The 17,179-nt window shown below is 30.6% G+C and overlaps 1 protein-coding gene across 2 annotated transcripts; it reads right to left on the reverse strand.

Moving 5' to 3' along the window:
* Nucleotides 1-1,352: 1,352 nt before the first annotated feature.
* Nucleotides 1,353-4,099, reverse strand: LOC103485550 (LIM domain-containing protein WLIM2b). Of its 2 annotated transcripts, none has more exons than XM_008443209.3 (6): nucleotides 3,935-4,099; nucleotides 3,030-3,255; nucleotides 2,478-2,577; nucleotides 2,348-2,382; nucleotides 2,150-2,239; nucleotides 1,353-1,882 (listed from the first exon to the last, which is right to left on the reverse strand). In XM_008443209.3, exons 2-6 carry the CDS (start codon nucleotides 3,162-3,164, stop codon nucleotides 1,673-1,675), a joined length of 570 nt encoding a protein of 189 aa, XP_008441431.1. In that variant the 5' UTR covers nucleotides 3,165-3,255; nucleotides 3,935-4,099; the 3' UTR covers nucleotides 1,353-1,672. The 2 variants fall into 2 exon arrangements, with proteins under 2 accessions (XP_008441431.1, XP_008441430.1); XM_008443208.3 differs by lacking the exon at nucleotides 3,935-4,099 and adding an exon at nucleotides 3,582-3,927.
* Between the last annotated feature and the right edge of the window lie 13,080 nt (nucleotides 4,100-17,179).

Raw genomic sequence — 17,179 nt, forward strand, 5'->3', positions numbered from 1 at the left:
CTCACTTCCTCTCATAATTTAGACTTGATTTCAATGGTGACGCTTTGACGTTCGCAGTAATACAGAAAAAAGAAGGATCAGAGGGAAATCTGGTACAAATTGGGGAAATGTAGAGCTAAAGCGAAATAAACAAATTATTCTTAAAACTAATATGCTTTTTCCTCACGATTTTAACTTATGGTCACTTTTTTTTGTTTGTTTGAGTACGATGGCACAGGGAGGTTGAGTATTGAGTTGAATCAGATTTCTAACTTCTTGATCAAGAGTAATTGTTGAATTATACTTAGGTTGGCAGCTTCTCGGACACCTTTGCACAAACTTTTTAGAGGACTTAAATAGAAATATTTTAAAGTTAACTGGTCAATGCATCATCTTTGGTGAAGATACTAAAGTAATTGATTGAGAATTGCAATGATGATGCTATTCCTGGTAACAAAGGAAAATAAAGCCTTGCAGGGGAAATTATGATTCATTGGTGTGCTGTGAATGAATCAAATTTCTGATGAGACTGATATGCTGATGTTGAGAACACTATGTCAATTCTGCGTTTTGGCCATTGAGATTAACCCTTATTCATTCTTTATTACAAAAAGTACGTAAAAATGAGAAACCATATGAACTTGGTCATTGTCCGTACATAATTGTTGAACTCAACGTTATAACGACAGGCGATTAATTTTGTTACATCCAAGATTGTTTAATTTGGTTACATTTGTTTTTAGAATTTGGTACACGATTTCTTTTAATTACAAGATCGACTAAAAGATTTTTTTCAAGATTCTTTATATACGATATTTGATCTTTTATTTTTTTTGTACGATTGTTTATATATTGCTATTCCAATCTAAATGATTTTTTTCAAGATTTTTTATACACTCTTTCTTTTTTATGCAACAGAGTAACGATCGACTACTCCAATCTAAATGTTTTTTTTTTAATTAAAAAAAAACAATGGAAAGAAATTACGAAGGAAGGAAAACAAAAAAGGAGAAATTACGAAAAAAAAAGAGATGGAAGGATAAACCTAAAATATTTAAAAAATGACAAACTTTGTGAATTTTGTTACACCGACCGTAAATAATTTGTTACATTTATGAAAGTTTCCCATAATAAATTTGTTTGTTTTAACTCATTTTTAAAAACATTTTTCAACATTAACTTGTGGTTACACATACTCTTTTTCTTCACACATTTTTTTTCTAGCTCACAATATCTGCAGCTTGATCTTTATAATTAAATCTCACTCCATGGTATATATTCAATGATCATATGTTAGTTTCCATATATCATAATATCACATTGCTGAAAAAAATCATTCCAGAATATGTTCATCCCACCTTAGCCATTTGAAGAGAAATATGTCTCTTTTTGTTGGGTACTCAATCTGCAGCTTTTTGGGCTACAGGATGATGAAAACCTTACAGCAAGATCAAGAGAGTTCCTATTCTCGCCATAAATGTTTTTTCGTGCACGAAAACACAATGCATAACGCTCAAAACATGCAAATATGCAAGTCTTGAAAACAAATACATAAGCTGAAATGATGGTAAACATATATATTTTTCCTTTACCCTTTTCCCATCTCAATATCATAAAAATTTAAGTTAAACACATTCATGTAAAATAGAGAGTTAAGTCCGAAACCGTGAATGAGGATATAAGAATTGGAACTTTAAGCTTCAGGAACTGGGGCAGCGGACCGCTTCATGGATGCAGACTTGATCAGGTGGTTGTAGCTTCCCTTTTCCTTGAAAAGCTGAGAGAAGTGGTGTTTGCAATATAGAATACCCTCTAGTGCTGCATAGTTTGATGGGGATAGAGCACACCCTCCATGAGAGCACTTAAAACAGGACTTGTGATAGGATTGGCTTTCAACTGTTACCTGCAAGTATTTTTAATAACAAATTCATATAATCCTCTATAAAACTATCTACTGTTTTTCCTAAAAGTAATATGAGATGAATATTGGAATCTCTGCAACTTATATTCACTGATCCCAAATGACACTGTTCAAATTTCATATCAAAACTTAAATATTTTTAACATTGAACTCAACTAATTAGTCTGCTCCAACAGATGTAAACTCTTCCTTTTGTTGAGGGGGAAGAGGGGGACAATGAATTATTTGTCATCTCAGTAAGTGGTTTACCTTCTCTAATGGATAGACAGTTTTACCACAAGTAGCACATTTGTCTTGAGTACCAGAAAACATGCCAGCAGCTTTGCTAGGTGACCTAGTCTGAAACATGTTAGTGGTTACAAGAATCAGAGGCAATACACAGCATAATTTATCTCCTTGGAGAGAGCCCCCAAAGATCAAATTCAATTGATTACAACAGGAAATTACCAGCTCTGGGGTTAACTTCTCAGCTGACTTGGCAGCTGTTGAAAATAAAACTCAAAAACAATTAAACATGTGAACGCAAAATTTTTGGAAAGTGAAACATAAAGCTAACTGAAAGAAGATCAAAACGTACGTGATTGAAAATTCTTGTTGAAATTGCCAGTCTCTTTGAAGAGCTGCTCGAAATGAGGCTTACAATAAAGAACACCTTCCATTGAAGAATAATTGCTCAGCTGAAGGCGAGCAGAGACCAGTGTTATAAAGAGTAAGATAACTTTCCATCTTTAAAACAAAAACCACCATCCAACCCTTGTAGAAAATCACTTGCTATCGTTCGAATCAAGATCAGGAGTCATTGTACTTAATATTTTAGCTCCTTTGAACAGTTAAGCTATACTTGGGAACATTTGGTATGTAAATTGTGATAGATATACTTGAGGCAGAGGTTAATACCACAATCAAATATCCTCGAAAAAGTATTTTGGCAAGGGCAGAAAGCATATCAAGAATACGTGTATAAGAATATTTATATGCATTATAACCAATCAACTTAAACTTTTAAATTTAGTTGTCAACTAACATGGTATAGGTATCAGAGTTTCTAAAACACACACAAAAGAATAAATATATCCTAACCCTTTGGTTCAGTGATGAGAATCCAGCTCAAAAATATACAGTGCAATACCTTTAGAGTCCCTTTGCAGTGGCTGCATTTGAAGCAAGATTTATGGTAGGAAACTCCATCAGCAGAGAGCTGCTCTACAGGGTAGACAGTCTTCTCACAGGCCTTGCACTTTTGTTGTGTGCCAATGAAAGACATAGCTAAGCCCTTGGAATTAGATCTGAGCCTTTTTCACCCAACCAACCAAGATGACAAGCAATCCCCAACTCTCAAACCTAAATTCCCTTCTCTGTTTTGTTAGATCACAATAACAGAAAAACTACATTAATCAAACTAAACACATACTCTTCAAATCAACTTCTGTTTCATGAAGAAGAAAAAGCCAAAAAAAAAAAAAAAAAAAAAAAAATCCACCAGAGAGAGATTAACTTAAACTCCCAAACCCATTCAAAATTAGATCATGATATTCCAACAAAACAAAGACGAACCTCAAGCCAATAAACCCACCCAGAAACAATACTGTTTAACAACAAAGAACTGAACGACGAGAAATCAATCGTGATCTGGGAGTTGGGAGCTGGAAATGTGAAACAAAACCGAGTTAAAATCACAAACCTGAGATAAGAACTTGGAAAAACGGTGGATCTGTAAACGAAAAGGGCCAAAACAAAGAACCCAGAAGCAAAATCGTGAGAGAAATCGAAGGTGGGGAAAGGGTCGAGAGAAAAAAGGAAGAAAAATCGAGGAAAGAAGAGAAAAACAAGTAAAGGAATTGTATTGGACCCCCTTTTTGGCGCAGCGTAGTGGGAGTTTTATGTTCGAATTTGGGATTAATAATAGAGAGAAAAATTAAAGAAAGATTTTATCGATTAATGTAATCTGATTACAACGCATTAGAAGAAATAATTAAAAAGGAAGAACAAAAAAGAAGATAAAGATCAGGTTGGCAAGAAAGAATTATGACCCACCATTAATTTTGGCTCCTTCAACCACTGAGTTATAGCTGTTACCACCACGCGCCTCCTCCAGACGCCATTGCCATAGCTCTTCCTTCTTTCGCTGTAACCCCCAAAAAATTCAACCATTGACCCTTCCAACCTGGACCCCATCCATTATATATAATATATATAGATATATATGTGTTCTTCACTTCCTCATTTTTCTTATCATGTTTATTGTTTTTCCAGCTTTGAAACAGACTTATTTAGTTTGAAGAATTAAAATTATTTGAATATAGTTTAGTTGGTTAAGATTTTTTTTAGACATAGTTAGCCAACATATTAATGATTTAAACTTCTGTTTGATATTGATGATGTTATATTTTTAATTCAAAAATAAATTAGCTCATTAAGATAGTTTAGTTTTCCATTTATATTTAGTTTTCCATTTCAGAATTAATTTCCCATTTTATGTTTCCCAAAATCAAGTTAATTGATTTTGTCTGTTTCTTTCCTTGTATGGAAGAAATGAAACTAAAATATTAGCACTTCGTAGCATTTAAGAAATCGTATTTCCAATTTCTAAGAAAAACCATTCTTAAGCTAAACTCAATTTAACTAGAGAAATTGAGTTGTTTCATGAGGAGGGGTTTATAATTTGTATTTTGTAAGGTTTTTTTTTCTTAATCATCAAAGTTTTAGTCCATAAGTTTTGATTTGTATATATGATTATGTTTCTTGGTCATTTTGTTTAAGATTGTTTTCACTAGGAGGAGGAGGAGGAGGAGAATAAAGTTCTTTAAGAATTTTCTTTTTTATAAATATAGTAGCTAGTTTGATCATGTTGTATTTTATGTTTTATGAAAACTAATGTATTAGGACTTTAAAACAATATTATATATAAAAGTGGTCGAGGAGTAAAATTATTTTAAAAGCCTATGCACAAATATCTTTATCATGATTAGAAGCAAATTTTTATTATTGGATTTAAATGGATTTATTTTAATATTAAATTAATTTTTATAGAAGTTTGAAGAATTTGTTTAGTACAATAATCGTGACAGACCATTAGAACTACAAATATCGTGTTTACTAATCCAAATAAATGTCAATTAAACTCAATAATGGTTAGTTTTTTTAAAAAAATAAACCCAACTTTATTAGTTAACTTTTTATATATATACATTTATGTTACTACTCCATATCTGGTTGAATAAAAGACTAATATGATAGATCTCATTTTTCTTTACAAGAGTTCATGAAACTTTAATTTAATTTACTCGTGTTTTCAAATAATTTATGATTTTCAATGCTTTTAATTATCTCAATCTATTTTATTTAGCCATACATCAGAATGAGAATTCTAATTTTTAATCCTCTCAATTAAGTTTATAGTGTCATAAATAATTGGCATATCTTAATATTGATGAAAATAAAACTATTAATCTCAAATTCTCTATGGTTTTGAATGTTTATTATCTACTACTATGTTGGACGAATAAGAAGTTAAGGTTAAGTTATTAAGTATTACTCTTTAATATGCATTTCAATTTAATTTATTTAATATAACTTCTAAAAATAATTTTGAAGAGAATAATATTCAACATGGAACCAACTATATATTTGCAAAGTCAAATGGATGTTGAAAATATCTGACTTTTAATTGGAAGGAATAAATTTAAAAGGGAGAACGAAAAGATAAAAGACAGTTGTGTCTTTACATATTAACAATAATAATTTACATCATATCTAAAATGGGTAGGGCGGAAATCTTCATGTATCGATATTTTTTCTTATTTTAAGTTACCTATTTATTACTATATCTTTAAGAGTCGTTTGGTTCAAGATTTTATAAATGTTTGTGAATAAGACTTTTGTGAATAAATATCATTTGAAAATTGAGATCATTGTGTTTAGTTGTACGTGAAAATGCTATAGCATTTTATGAAAAAAGATTATTTTGTATTTAATTTATGAAATTAAGTTTGACATTTCTAAATTGATTAATTAAAAAATAAATATTAGTCAATATATTGATAAAAAAAATAAGAATTTATTATAATTTTAATTATAAATATTTGAAAGTTGCATAATTTATAATTAAAACTAATTAATTAATATATTTAGTAGAATGTAAATTAATTAAAATTTTAATTTATGTTCTACTAAATATATTAATTATTGTTGAATGACAAAATTTCAACTAATTAAATTACATCACATCACCACAAAGAGCTTAATCCCTTCATGAAAATTATAAATGGAGTTGTAAATGGATTGCTTTAAGTAATTAAAATAATGAAAGATTTATAGAAATCACCTTCTTTAACAACGATGTTTCACTAATTTCTTAAACTTTCAGTTAATATCTTAAGTAAGAAATCGGGTTTTTAGGGCAATTTTAACCTTCATATCATTATTTAATAATAATGATTTTCAAAAATCATAAAAAATAATTTCCTTAATTATCCAATACCATGTTTATTATATAAATTGTAATTCCATAATTATTAATACTTATATATTTGTATTTATTACTAAAATATAATTTAATTTAGATACACTTTAAATATGGTATAAATTATTATATAATATGATAATAATATTTTAATTATTTTAGAAATTAAATATTTTCAATTTCATAATCCAAACAAAAGTATTATTCTTATGATCAGCAATTCCGGAGCCGTTATTCTTCTCTGATTTCTATTTCAAAAAAAATTTGTTCTTTCTTCTTCCATTTCGATTTGCTTTAGAATATTCGGTTAGTATTTTTTTTCCCTTCAACTTTCATATCTTTTTCGTAGCTTTCTTTCCTTCCATTTCATCTTAAAATTAGTTTCTTAATATCTTTCGGTAATGTTCTTAATATATTCTAGAGATGTTCTTCATTTTTTTGTTTAATTACAACGCCTTCCGGTAATGTTTATCATTTATTCCTTTCATGTCTAGCATATTTTCTTTATTTACAGCATATTTTGGTCATGTTCGTCATATTTTGTTTAATTTTTTTATTGTTCAGTTCATCTTCCTGTCATGTTCGACATTGATTTTTTATTAAATGTCTCGTCATTCATTTATACTATGGTATACCACTGAATAATACATTTACATTCCGTGATTTGTTACACATATATACTACTGCATATATTCAATAATACATACACAGTTTTTTTTTAATGTTCTTAATATTTTGTTTAATTACAACATGTTCTGGTCATCTTATTCATATTTTTGTTTAGTAAAGTTTTCGTGAACAATATATACATTTATATACCATATTTAATCTACTTCTATTATGTGATTTATCGATAAGATATATACATCTTATTCATATTCATGTTCTGTGATTTGTTACATATATATACCATTGCATATAGTCAATAATACATAAATTATAATTGAATTTCATTATATATCACCGCATACACAAAGGATGTTATCAGTATATACATTTGTATATATACAATAACACGTATTTAGTGACACATATAGTTCAGTTTTTTTCCTTCATGTTTTGTATCATTTTCTTTATTTTTTTTCTTGATTTGATTAGTAATTTCTTTGATTTATGACATTTGTATATACTACTGCATAATATGTTTATGTTCTGTGACTTGTTACAAGTATATTATTGCATATATTCAATAATACAGAAATTGAAGTTGTCATCCTCCTACCGAATGTAAAACGTTTAGTTGGTCGACCAAAGAAGATTTTAATTTCTTCTAAAATGTAGTTCAATAGACGCATTTAATTGTGGCTGTTGTGGACATGTTGACCATAATTGAAATAGATGCAAGTTTTCCTTATTGAACTAATTTTTCCTTCCTATTATTAGACTTTTAGTATGTTGTTTCAAAATTTTATTTGAAATGTTCATATTTCAGTTTTTAGTTCAATTATTTTATTTTCATATTTTTCCACAAATTTCCATCAACTGTACTAATCAAAGTACCTCAATTTATTAGATTTATATACTACCATTTATACATAATCACTACTGTTTCAAACATAACTTATTATTTATTACATATAATATGAATATTTGAAATAAAATACATAAACCAATTCAACAATTGAAAACACAACCTTTCATTTACAAAAAATACAATTTATTATTTCATATATACTATTCATAAACCAATTTAACATATCCTCCTCATTCAACCACTTTTTCATACAATTCCCTGGATCTTCAATTCTTCATCAAAGTCCCTACATCGCAAACATATTCAGTTTTCCTCAACATTGCATATACCAAAGAACATTAAATATATATTATAAGTACGTAGAATATATGAAAAACAATGCAAAATGAAAGAAAAAATGAACAGAAAGAGAGATTGGAAAGTGAGTGAGAGATCGATAGGGAATAATTTTTTAACAAAATCACCGAAAGAAAAATAATTAAGGAGTAGTTTTGATTATAATATTACCATAATAAAATTAATCATTTACCATACTTACATAGATATCTAATAAATCACTTACCATAATAGAATTAATCACTTTCCATACTTCATGCCTATAACGTCCCTGCACATTTTTTATTATTATTTTATTTTTTAATTATTTCGTATTTTTAGTGGAAATAGGTAATAAGGTAAATTAGGTCTTACATTTGTGAAATTTTATAGCCCATTTAGGATTTTTCTGAAATGTTTTAGTGAAAAAGACCCATTATGTAAAATGATATACCAATTTAGGTTATTCTAGTTGAAACCCCTAAAATGACTACAAAAATGACCCAATTTAAGCCCATGGTAGAAATTTAGACCCAAGTTCAAATACAAGCCCATTAAGTAATTGGACTCAGGCCACCTAATGCCTATGAAAATCCTCTATAAATAAGGTCTTGCCTTTCATTTGTAAGGAGAAGAATTGATAACGAAGCTTTGAAGATCAGAAGACATATTAAAGTTCTAAAGATTTAAGCTCTCAAGATACAAATACTAAATTACTCAAGTCTTGAAAGCCAATGCTCTCAAGTGTTGAAGACTGAGTTTCTCAAACTGCAAAGACTAAAGCACTTAAGTTTTGAAGAATTGAAGATCTAAATTATTTGAAACTTCAAAATTAGAAGATGTTAACAAATTAGTTGTATCTTAAACAACCTATAAACTGAAGATTCAATCTCCTCAAACTTGAGAAAAGCTCACAAAGAATGACTCAAATCTCAATTAACAAGCCAAGGAACTATCTAATGTGATCAATAAGCCAAAGGCTGATCATTAAAGTAGGTCAACAAGCCCAAAGGTGGATCATCCAAGAAGATCATCAAGTCTAAATATCGACTATCAAAGAAGAACAAAAAGTATAAAAATTAAAGCAACAAGTTTATTTTTCGAAAAGAAAGCATCAAAGAATCACGTATTAGAGATTGTACTCACTATACTGAAATTAATGTAAATACAAAGTTCAAATTCCACAAACTAAAATTCTCTAAAAATCTCGTGTGAACAATTATATTCTGATTTTAATTTTAATTATATAATATAAGAAAGTATTATTAAAAAAATAAAATAGAAAAATGATAAGCAATTCCTTCCAATATAATATGCAATCATACTTGCACGCATGAATTAGGTCAGAGCCTAGCCCTAAGTCATGTAACTTTTACTGAACTTCGTAATATGAATTAGCGGTATAGATGCATCCATTGGAAATATGCTCTTTAATAATTCGAGTAGCATATCAAATGACTTGTTACTCTAACCATTTAAAACTTTAATATGCATCAATCTTACTAAAAAGTTCAATGAAGAATACTTTGTACAACTAGGGTACAATTGATTACATGCTTCACCTAGTAAATCCTTAAATAGATTCAAATTATCACTCTCATGGACATTAATGGGTACCTCGGTCTCGGTATCTTCTTTATGAATCCTTAGCCACAACTAAAGAGTTTATGAATTCATTGAGAGAAATGTTTGGTTAGCCTTCATGGTCTCTTACACACGAAGCTATTAAGTACATTTACACCAAGCGAATGAAGGAAGGGACTTCTGTTAGAGAACATGTCCTAGACATGATGATGCCACTTCAATATTGTTGAAGTAAATGAGAGATCTGAAGTTGTTTAGATAGATATTTTATACTTAAAATTGCTTTGTATGCTTTTCAAAAAGTTGAGAAATTTAATATTTATCTCTTGTATTTCAGAATTAATGCAAAGAATATTTTTTGAAATTAATGAAAGGTTCATTATTCTACAAATTAAAAGTATTCAGTTTTGTTATGCCATACTTATGTAACTTATATAAGTTAAGACCAATTGAAGCAAATTTGTTTTTAATACTGAATTGTTTAGTATAAAAGATAAAGGTTTTTTTTATACCTATATATGGTACTCCAGATTCGATCACATAAATCTCAATGCGATTGGAAGATTTGTTAAGAGTAGACTCCTAAATTAGTTAGAAGATAACTCTTTACCTTCATATGAGTCTTATCTGAAAAGGAATAATGACCAAAATATTTTTTTTATAGGAAAAAGGTCTGAGAACCAAAATACCATCAGAACTCGTACATTCAAACCTCCGTGGACCAATGAATGTCAACATTCAAGGACAATATGAATATTTTATCAATTTTTTTTTATGATTATTCAAGGTTTAGCCATATTTACCTATTGCATCACAAATCTGATTCTTTTGAAAAGTTCAGAGAATATAAGAGTAAAGTTGAGATTAAATTAGGTAAAACTGTAAAAAGACACTTCGATCAGATCGAGGTGGAGAGTATGTAGACTTAAGATTCCAAGACTATTTGATAGAGCATGGAATCCAGTCACAACTCTCTGCATCTAGTACATCTAAGTAGAACGATGTATCAAAAGAAGAAGCTGAGCCTTATTGGACGTGGTTTGCTCTATGATGAGCTTTGCTCTTTGATCCTCAAGGAATAAGAAATTTGTATAGACAAATACCAGATTCTTAGAGGAAAACCTTACCATAAATCATCAAACCAAGTAGTAAATTAGTATTAGAATTTCCAAAGACGTTATAGATAAACCTAGTTCATCCACTAAAGTAGTTGATAAAACTAGGGAATCTAGTTAGTCACTTCTTTCTCAAGAGTTGAGAGTACCTTGAAGTATTGGGAGGGTTGTTCATCAGCCTGACTATTACCTAGTTTTATCAAAAACCAAATCATCATACTTGATGATGGTTTAAGAGGATCCATTAACTTATAAAAAGACAATGAATGATGCAGATTATCTATCTGATGTCTAGAAATGACTAGCTATGCACTTTCAAATACTTTCAAATAAGAGATTTGGTAATGCACAATGTGTTCTATGGATCTAAATTATTTGGAACGACAAGAACAGAATACTAGCCAGTCTCAAGCATCTTATATAGATAAAATGTTGTCTAGATATAAAATGCAGAATTTTAAAAGAGTTGGGTTGTCGTTAAATATATTCTAAAATAGTTTAGAAATTTAAAAGACTATGTGCTTGTGTTTAGTGCTAAGGATCTGATCCTTACTAGATACACTGATTCTGATTTCCAAAAGATTCTAGAAAGTCTACATTGAAATCAGTATTCATTCTAAATGGAGGAGCAATAGTATGAAGAAGCGTAAAGATAAAGTGTACTACTTTATCTGGATAATTGTATATCGTAGTGACGTTGTAGTAATCCCGATACTTGTTGAGCAAATCGTGGTTATTTGGTTTGCAAAGTCCTTCACGACTAAAGTGTTGGAAGGTCACCTAGATAGTTTAAGTCTACTACTAAAGTGGTGAATTACTTGTTTCACCATGATAGACTTATTGACTATACGATGGAGACATTCCATATGTGAGCGAATGTCACTCAACCCCGTCTAATGATTTCCATACTGTATTCATACAAATTTTATATGGACATCTTGTTTTTCTCAAGTTATTGACATGAAACTTTGCTTTTTCATGAAATTGAGTCACTTCTTCCATATAAGTCATTGAAAAATTATCCTGAAGATGAATCCAACCTGTATCCATTTTTAATTATATTCTTTCCAACTAGTTAATAAACTTGACTTGTAAAGTGTTAGAGCCTCAAACCTATGGAAACAACACACAATTTCAAAGTTAGCTTTAACTAACTTTGAACCACATTTCCAACATCTCGAGTCTTTTTGTAATTATTCAAATTAGGAACAATTCATTCCAAAAAAAAAAATTAACTAATAATCATACTTGAATGTAAAATTACAAAAGTTAAGCTAATAAAAATTCATTCCAAACAATAATGCCACACTCCATCCTCAATCATTCCATTATTTGACTTATGCCTTCTAAAATTTACGTCCCAATGGTATTTTCAATCATGCATTCTAAACAAAAATTTTATGTATATCTTATAAACATGTAAGAATTAAACTAGATCTATCATTTTTTTCATATAAAAACATGTAAAAAAAAAAAAAAAAGCTAAATCTAAGTTAAACTTACTTAGGACGAAAAGGAAAACGATGAGATTGGCAAGAAAAATTAGGGGCGGCGGCGTTGAGACTCTGTCCAGAAAAATAGGGGGCGCACGACCGTCCGTTCGCATGGCTAAAAAAATGAGAGTGTGACGGCCGTTCTTGATGGAGTTTACGGTGAGGAAAAATGCTGAAGGGGAAGGGAAGGGGTGGGCGACGTGTGTGGGAGGGAGAAAGATGAGGAAAACTCGTGAAGGGGAAGGGAAGGGGGTGGCCAGCGTGTGTGGTGTTGGAATTTATATCCTAAAACTCATAGTTTGTAGTTTAAAATTATATTCTATTCAATAAAGTGGTTATTGAAGACTTATTAGTGAAAATAGAATATTATAATCTTCAATTCAATTAACTGAGGTCCCGAGGCTATCTAGTGTAGACTTGAACTTTATGTAGAGACATAAATTAAATGTGGATCAAGTTTGAGTTTATAACCCAAACGATCTATAGTGTATGAATAAGGCTAGGTGTCTTATTTTGGGAATACTATGGATGCGGTCCACTATGTAGTTAGTACAAACGAGCGAGGACATATTATGTAAAGAATTTACATAAGACTAAAACCATGAAATAGTCACTTTTAAGTTATAACACCGTTGACTATATAAAACTGATTATTTTGACTATGATGACCTAGGTAACTTAATCTTAACCCTGAGATAACTTCTGTTCAAACGATATTATCCTTAGATTTGCATAGATGAGGGAAGCCTAATGACACTGGCCTAATAAGCCTCCTATTTCAGGGATAAGACTGGATGGATGGTTACAAACATAGGGTGTAAGACGAAATTCACTCCTACCCGTTTTAGGGTTAGTAGATAGGTTGTTCCCTTAAGAACTGAATCCAAGTCTTGAACAAGGGATCCCGACCTCTCATTGGCTCAAGAAGGATTCAGTTTAAAGGTTGGACTTTAAACCAAATGTTTAATAGTGGATCAATATGACTTAAGAAACAAGATGTAGTCTCGGGGATAAAACGATATTTTGACCCAGCTGAGGTTACGAACAACCTGTAAAGGATTAACTTACTAATCATGGTTATATCAGATGAGCACAAATATATTTATAGTGAGGGGAGTGCAACTACAAGACTTTAGAGGAATGACCTATTAATTAACGAGATTAGCTCGGTTTAAAAGGGTTTAGCCAGTTAATCTCGGATTATTGGAGCCCATGATCTATAGGTCCATTAGGTTCCCTTGTTAGCTCATATGGAATTGACTTAGAACAATACGATGAAATAATTTGGATTGTTTGAATTAGGTAAAGAGAGAAATCGACGAATATATGTGATATAAACGTCAGTTATCAGTTTAAGATAGAGCTTTATGTTTAAATATGATTTAACTATAAAAAATATGAATACAGATTCATATTCGGGAGTTTGGAATCGATGAAAATGGTCAAAGTTGTAAAAAATCAAAATGTTGACTTTGACTTTGAAAAGTCAAACTTTAACAGGCTTTATATTCAAATGTGATTTAAATTTTAGAAAAATGAATGTGAACTCATGCATGTTTGGGAGGTCTAAATTAGTCAAGACGGACAAAATGGTAAAAAGTCAAAGTTTGACTTTGACTTAATTGGTTAAATGACCGTATTGCCTTTGGACTAGAGTTAATGGAAAAATCCAATATTTTGTTGGATAATCCTACTAACACTTAGTGAGACAAGTGTTTACATAAGATATAAACATATATCCCATTAAGTTTATATGGAAAATGAGGTGTTGATTTTTTGTGAAAAGTTTTCATGCATTTTGCATGTAAATTTTATATAAAAATAAGTTTTGAAAATGTTTTCGAGACTTTTGAAAAATTGGAGAAATTATTCAAAACTTTATCAAATTTTTCTCACATCTCTCACTTAACCAAGATGTTGGTTACTTCCTCCCTTTTTCATCCCTCTCTTGTATTTTTGTTCACTTAACGGTCCCACAACCTGGTTCTAAGTTCGAAGAATAGCGGGTCAACTCTAGTGGTGGCCCCATTTTGAGTTCGTGAGGAGATTTCGAGATTTTGGGATGCTACAAAGGTATGATTTCTATAAACCCTAATTTCATTTGATTAGGGTAAGTTGTTGCATGTTAATTTCTAAATTAATTTAGATGCATCTAGAGTAATTTTTGATCCATACTTTCGCTGCACATGTCTCATTTTTCCATCATGTGAGAAGGAGGAAGGTGAGGAAAAATCGTATGAAGGTGTTAGGCGGCGACGTTTTGGGAGAAAGAAAGAGGCTTGGGAAGAAAAGAAACTAGGTTATTTTTGTTTTAAAAGAACCGCCGATGGTATATTTAGTTCCATCGGCCGTTGGTAGACATATGTCGATAGTACAAAAATATGTCGTCGGTAAAAACCTATTTACACCAATGCTATAATTTTTGTTGTTGGCGATTCCACTTATTGCCGATGATAAAACAATATGATCCGTTGGTGTATACCATTTCTACTGACGAAATTTAGGGGCCAACATGTTTGCCATCGGCAGAGGCAAAAATTTCTTGTAGTGTAAGATAAAAAGTTAAAATAATAAAGATAAAATAACAAGTTTACATACCAAGAGGAGTTTAAGATTAAAGCTCTTAGTATACTGACAAAATAATTTAAGTTTCTGTAGTATATCGAAAGCGTGATTTTCAAGTTTAAGTAATTAAATATGTTTTCTGATACTTAGCACAATTTTATTAAAGCATGATTTCTTAGTTTGCTCGAGTTTTTAGACTTAACCAACTATTTGAGTAAATCATGAATTACAAGTATGTTTGCAAGAAAAGTTTGAGCCATAAGTTATTTTAAACTTAAGTTATTTATAAGATATGAGTTATTGTTTTTAAAGATTACTATGTACTCGAGAGTTCTATAGATAAATATTATGGTCGTTTGAGAGCAGTTACCATGTGCATGTAAAGAAGTTCTGTCATTATGTTCAAAGTACTGGAGATAAGTATTGTGGCATTTTGGGAGTACTAGGCATGCCTTAGTACAAGATAGATGTCAGGAATACTACTGGTCGTGTCCTAAGACGAAGTTAGATAGGGACTAAAGGGATGAGGTGTTTTAATGATGCTTATGCATTTCAAGCTAAAATAATTATTGCTTCACTCATGATCTTGTTCGACCTTGATTTGATAAGTTAGTTGTGAAAACTGGAAAAAAAAAAGTTTACTTATGTTTCAAAGTATGAGTTTATGATTATAAGTTTGAGTTATGTTTTATTAAAGATAATCATTCATTGAGCCCTTCCACTCATGTTTTCAATTGTTTTCATTTTCTAGGAAATGATCATGATCCCAAAGCTTAATCTATTGCTGCTAGTTTGCCATTTTGTTTATTAGGTGGTTTGTTATTTTTGTCCTAGTCCCACATGATGGACTCATGCATGGTTGTTTCGGACTAATGAAGTTGAATTTTGTTAAAGTTTGTAATATTTTGAAACCCTTCTTATAACCCTATCGTTGTAATGTTTTCCATGGATATGATTTCTACATTTTCTACGATTAATGTTTAAGATATGTTTTCAAACTCTCTTACGCATTTGTTAAGTAAGAGTCAAGTTGGCCAATAAGTGTCGTAAGTGAGTCAATGTTTGTTGGCTTCAACCCTCCTTTTCGAGCCAAAAAGGGTGCTAGAGAGGGGGTGTGACACATATATTTAGTATAACCCTTTACGGTTAAGCTAAGACAATCATTTTTTAGACAAACAATAATCCCTAGTGTTTATTCTCATATTCCTCTCTACTTTGATATGAAGACTTTTCCTTAGCCATCACTCCCTATTCCAAGGTGTTAAAGACCACACATCTAACTCATTGGAAACCTAAAATGTAACAAGGAAACCCTGCAGTGGTATCTTTGTTTTGTTGAAAAGTTCAAATTTGTTCATGACTATCGGAGAGGAAAACGTACATGAATAAAGGAATGAACAAGGGCAAGTTCTTTCCTTCTTTTCTCTTTCATTAAAAGCATGTTTAGGTTTTATTAATGTTTATCCTACGTAATGTATGTTTAGTTCACTAAATAAAATCAATTCTCTCATATTGCACGACGATCACTTGCTTCCACGGAAAATCAACTTCCTTCACTTTTGGTACCATTAATGTTTGTAACCTAAGGAGAACAACCAAATATTTTATTTCCAAGTTTTATTGCCAACATATTTCAGAAAGGTTGTCATGCAAGCATTGCAATATAGAATAGTTTGATCTATCTAGGATGGGAGGTCATGTGGTTAATCCACCTTATTTGACGGTGCCCATTTAAAAACCTTGAAGAAATTAGGATAGTATGACCTAAAAGGTAAGTGTCTATTCAAATACCAATCGAAAAAATTGGCGAATATTAAACTGCTTACCACATGTAATGTTAGACATAATGTTTTAGCATAATGAACAACAAGGATGTGATGGAATAAATAATGATATTAATAATATGAGATACAAGAGTTATTAACTCAGTTTAGTGCAAATTCATGTTGTCCAGGGGACAATTTGCTTATGGAAAGAAAACTTCGCTAATTAAAATAGTTCAGCAATTCCAATACAATGCTTTTATGTTAGACATACTTAACAAAGACTCACATATAGTCAAATTCCTAACACACACTTACAACACAATGCTCCTACTAAGTATGTGATCCATTCACTTGAACCAATGCTTTACTTCCGGCACAAATTTGAGATCCACGCAAACTAACTCATCTAGGCTTCTTCTAAGTAAAAGACTACTCAACTTCCACTCAATAAGTGTGAGAGAAAAAGAAAGCAATTACCACACACAGAAGGATGAAATGCAACCAT

Source organism: Cucumis melo, chromosome 3, assembly GCF_025177605.1.
Source record: "Cucumis melo cultivar AY chromosome 3, USDA_Cmelo_AY_1.0, whole genome shotgun sequence".
Taxonomy (NCBI): domain Eukaryota; kingdom Viridiplantae; phylum Streptophyta; class Magnoliopsida; order Cucurbitales; family Cucurbitaceae; genus Cucumis; species Cucumis melo.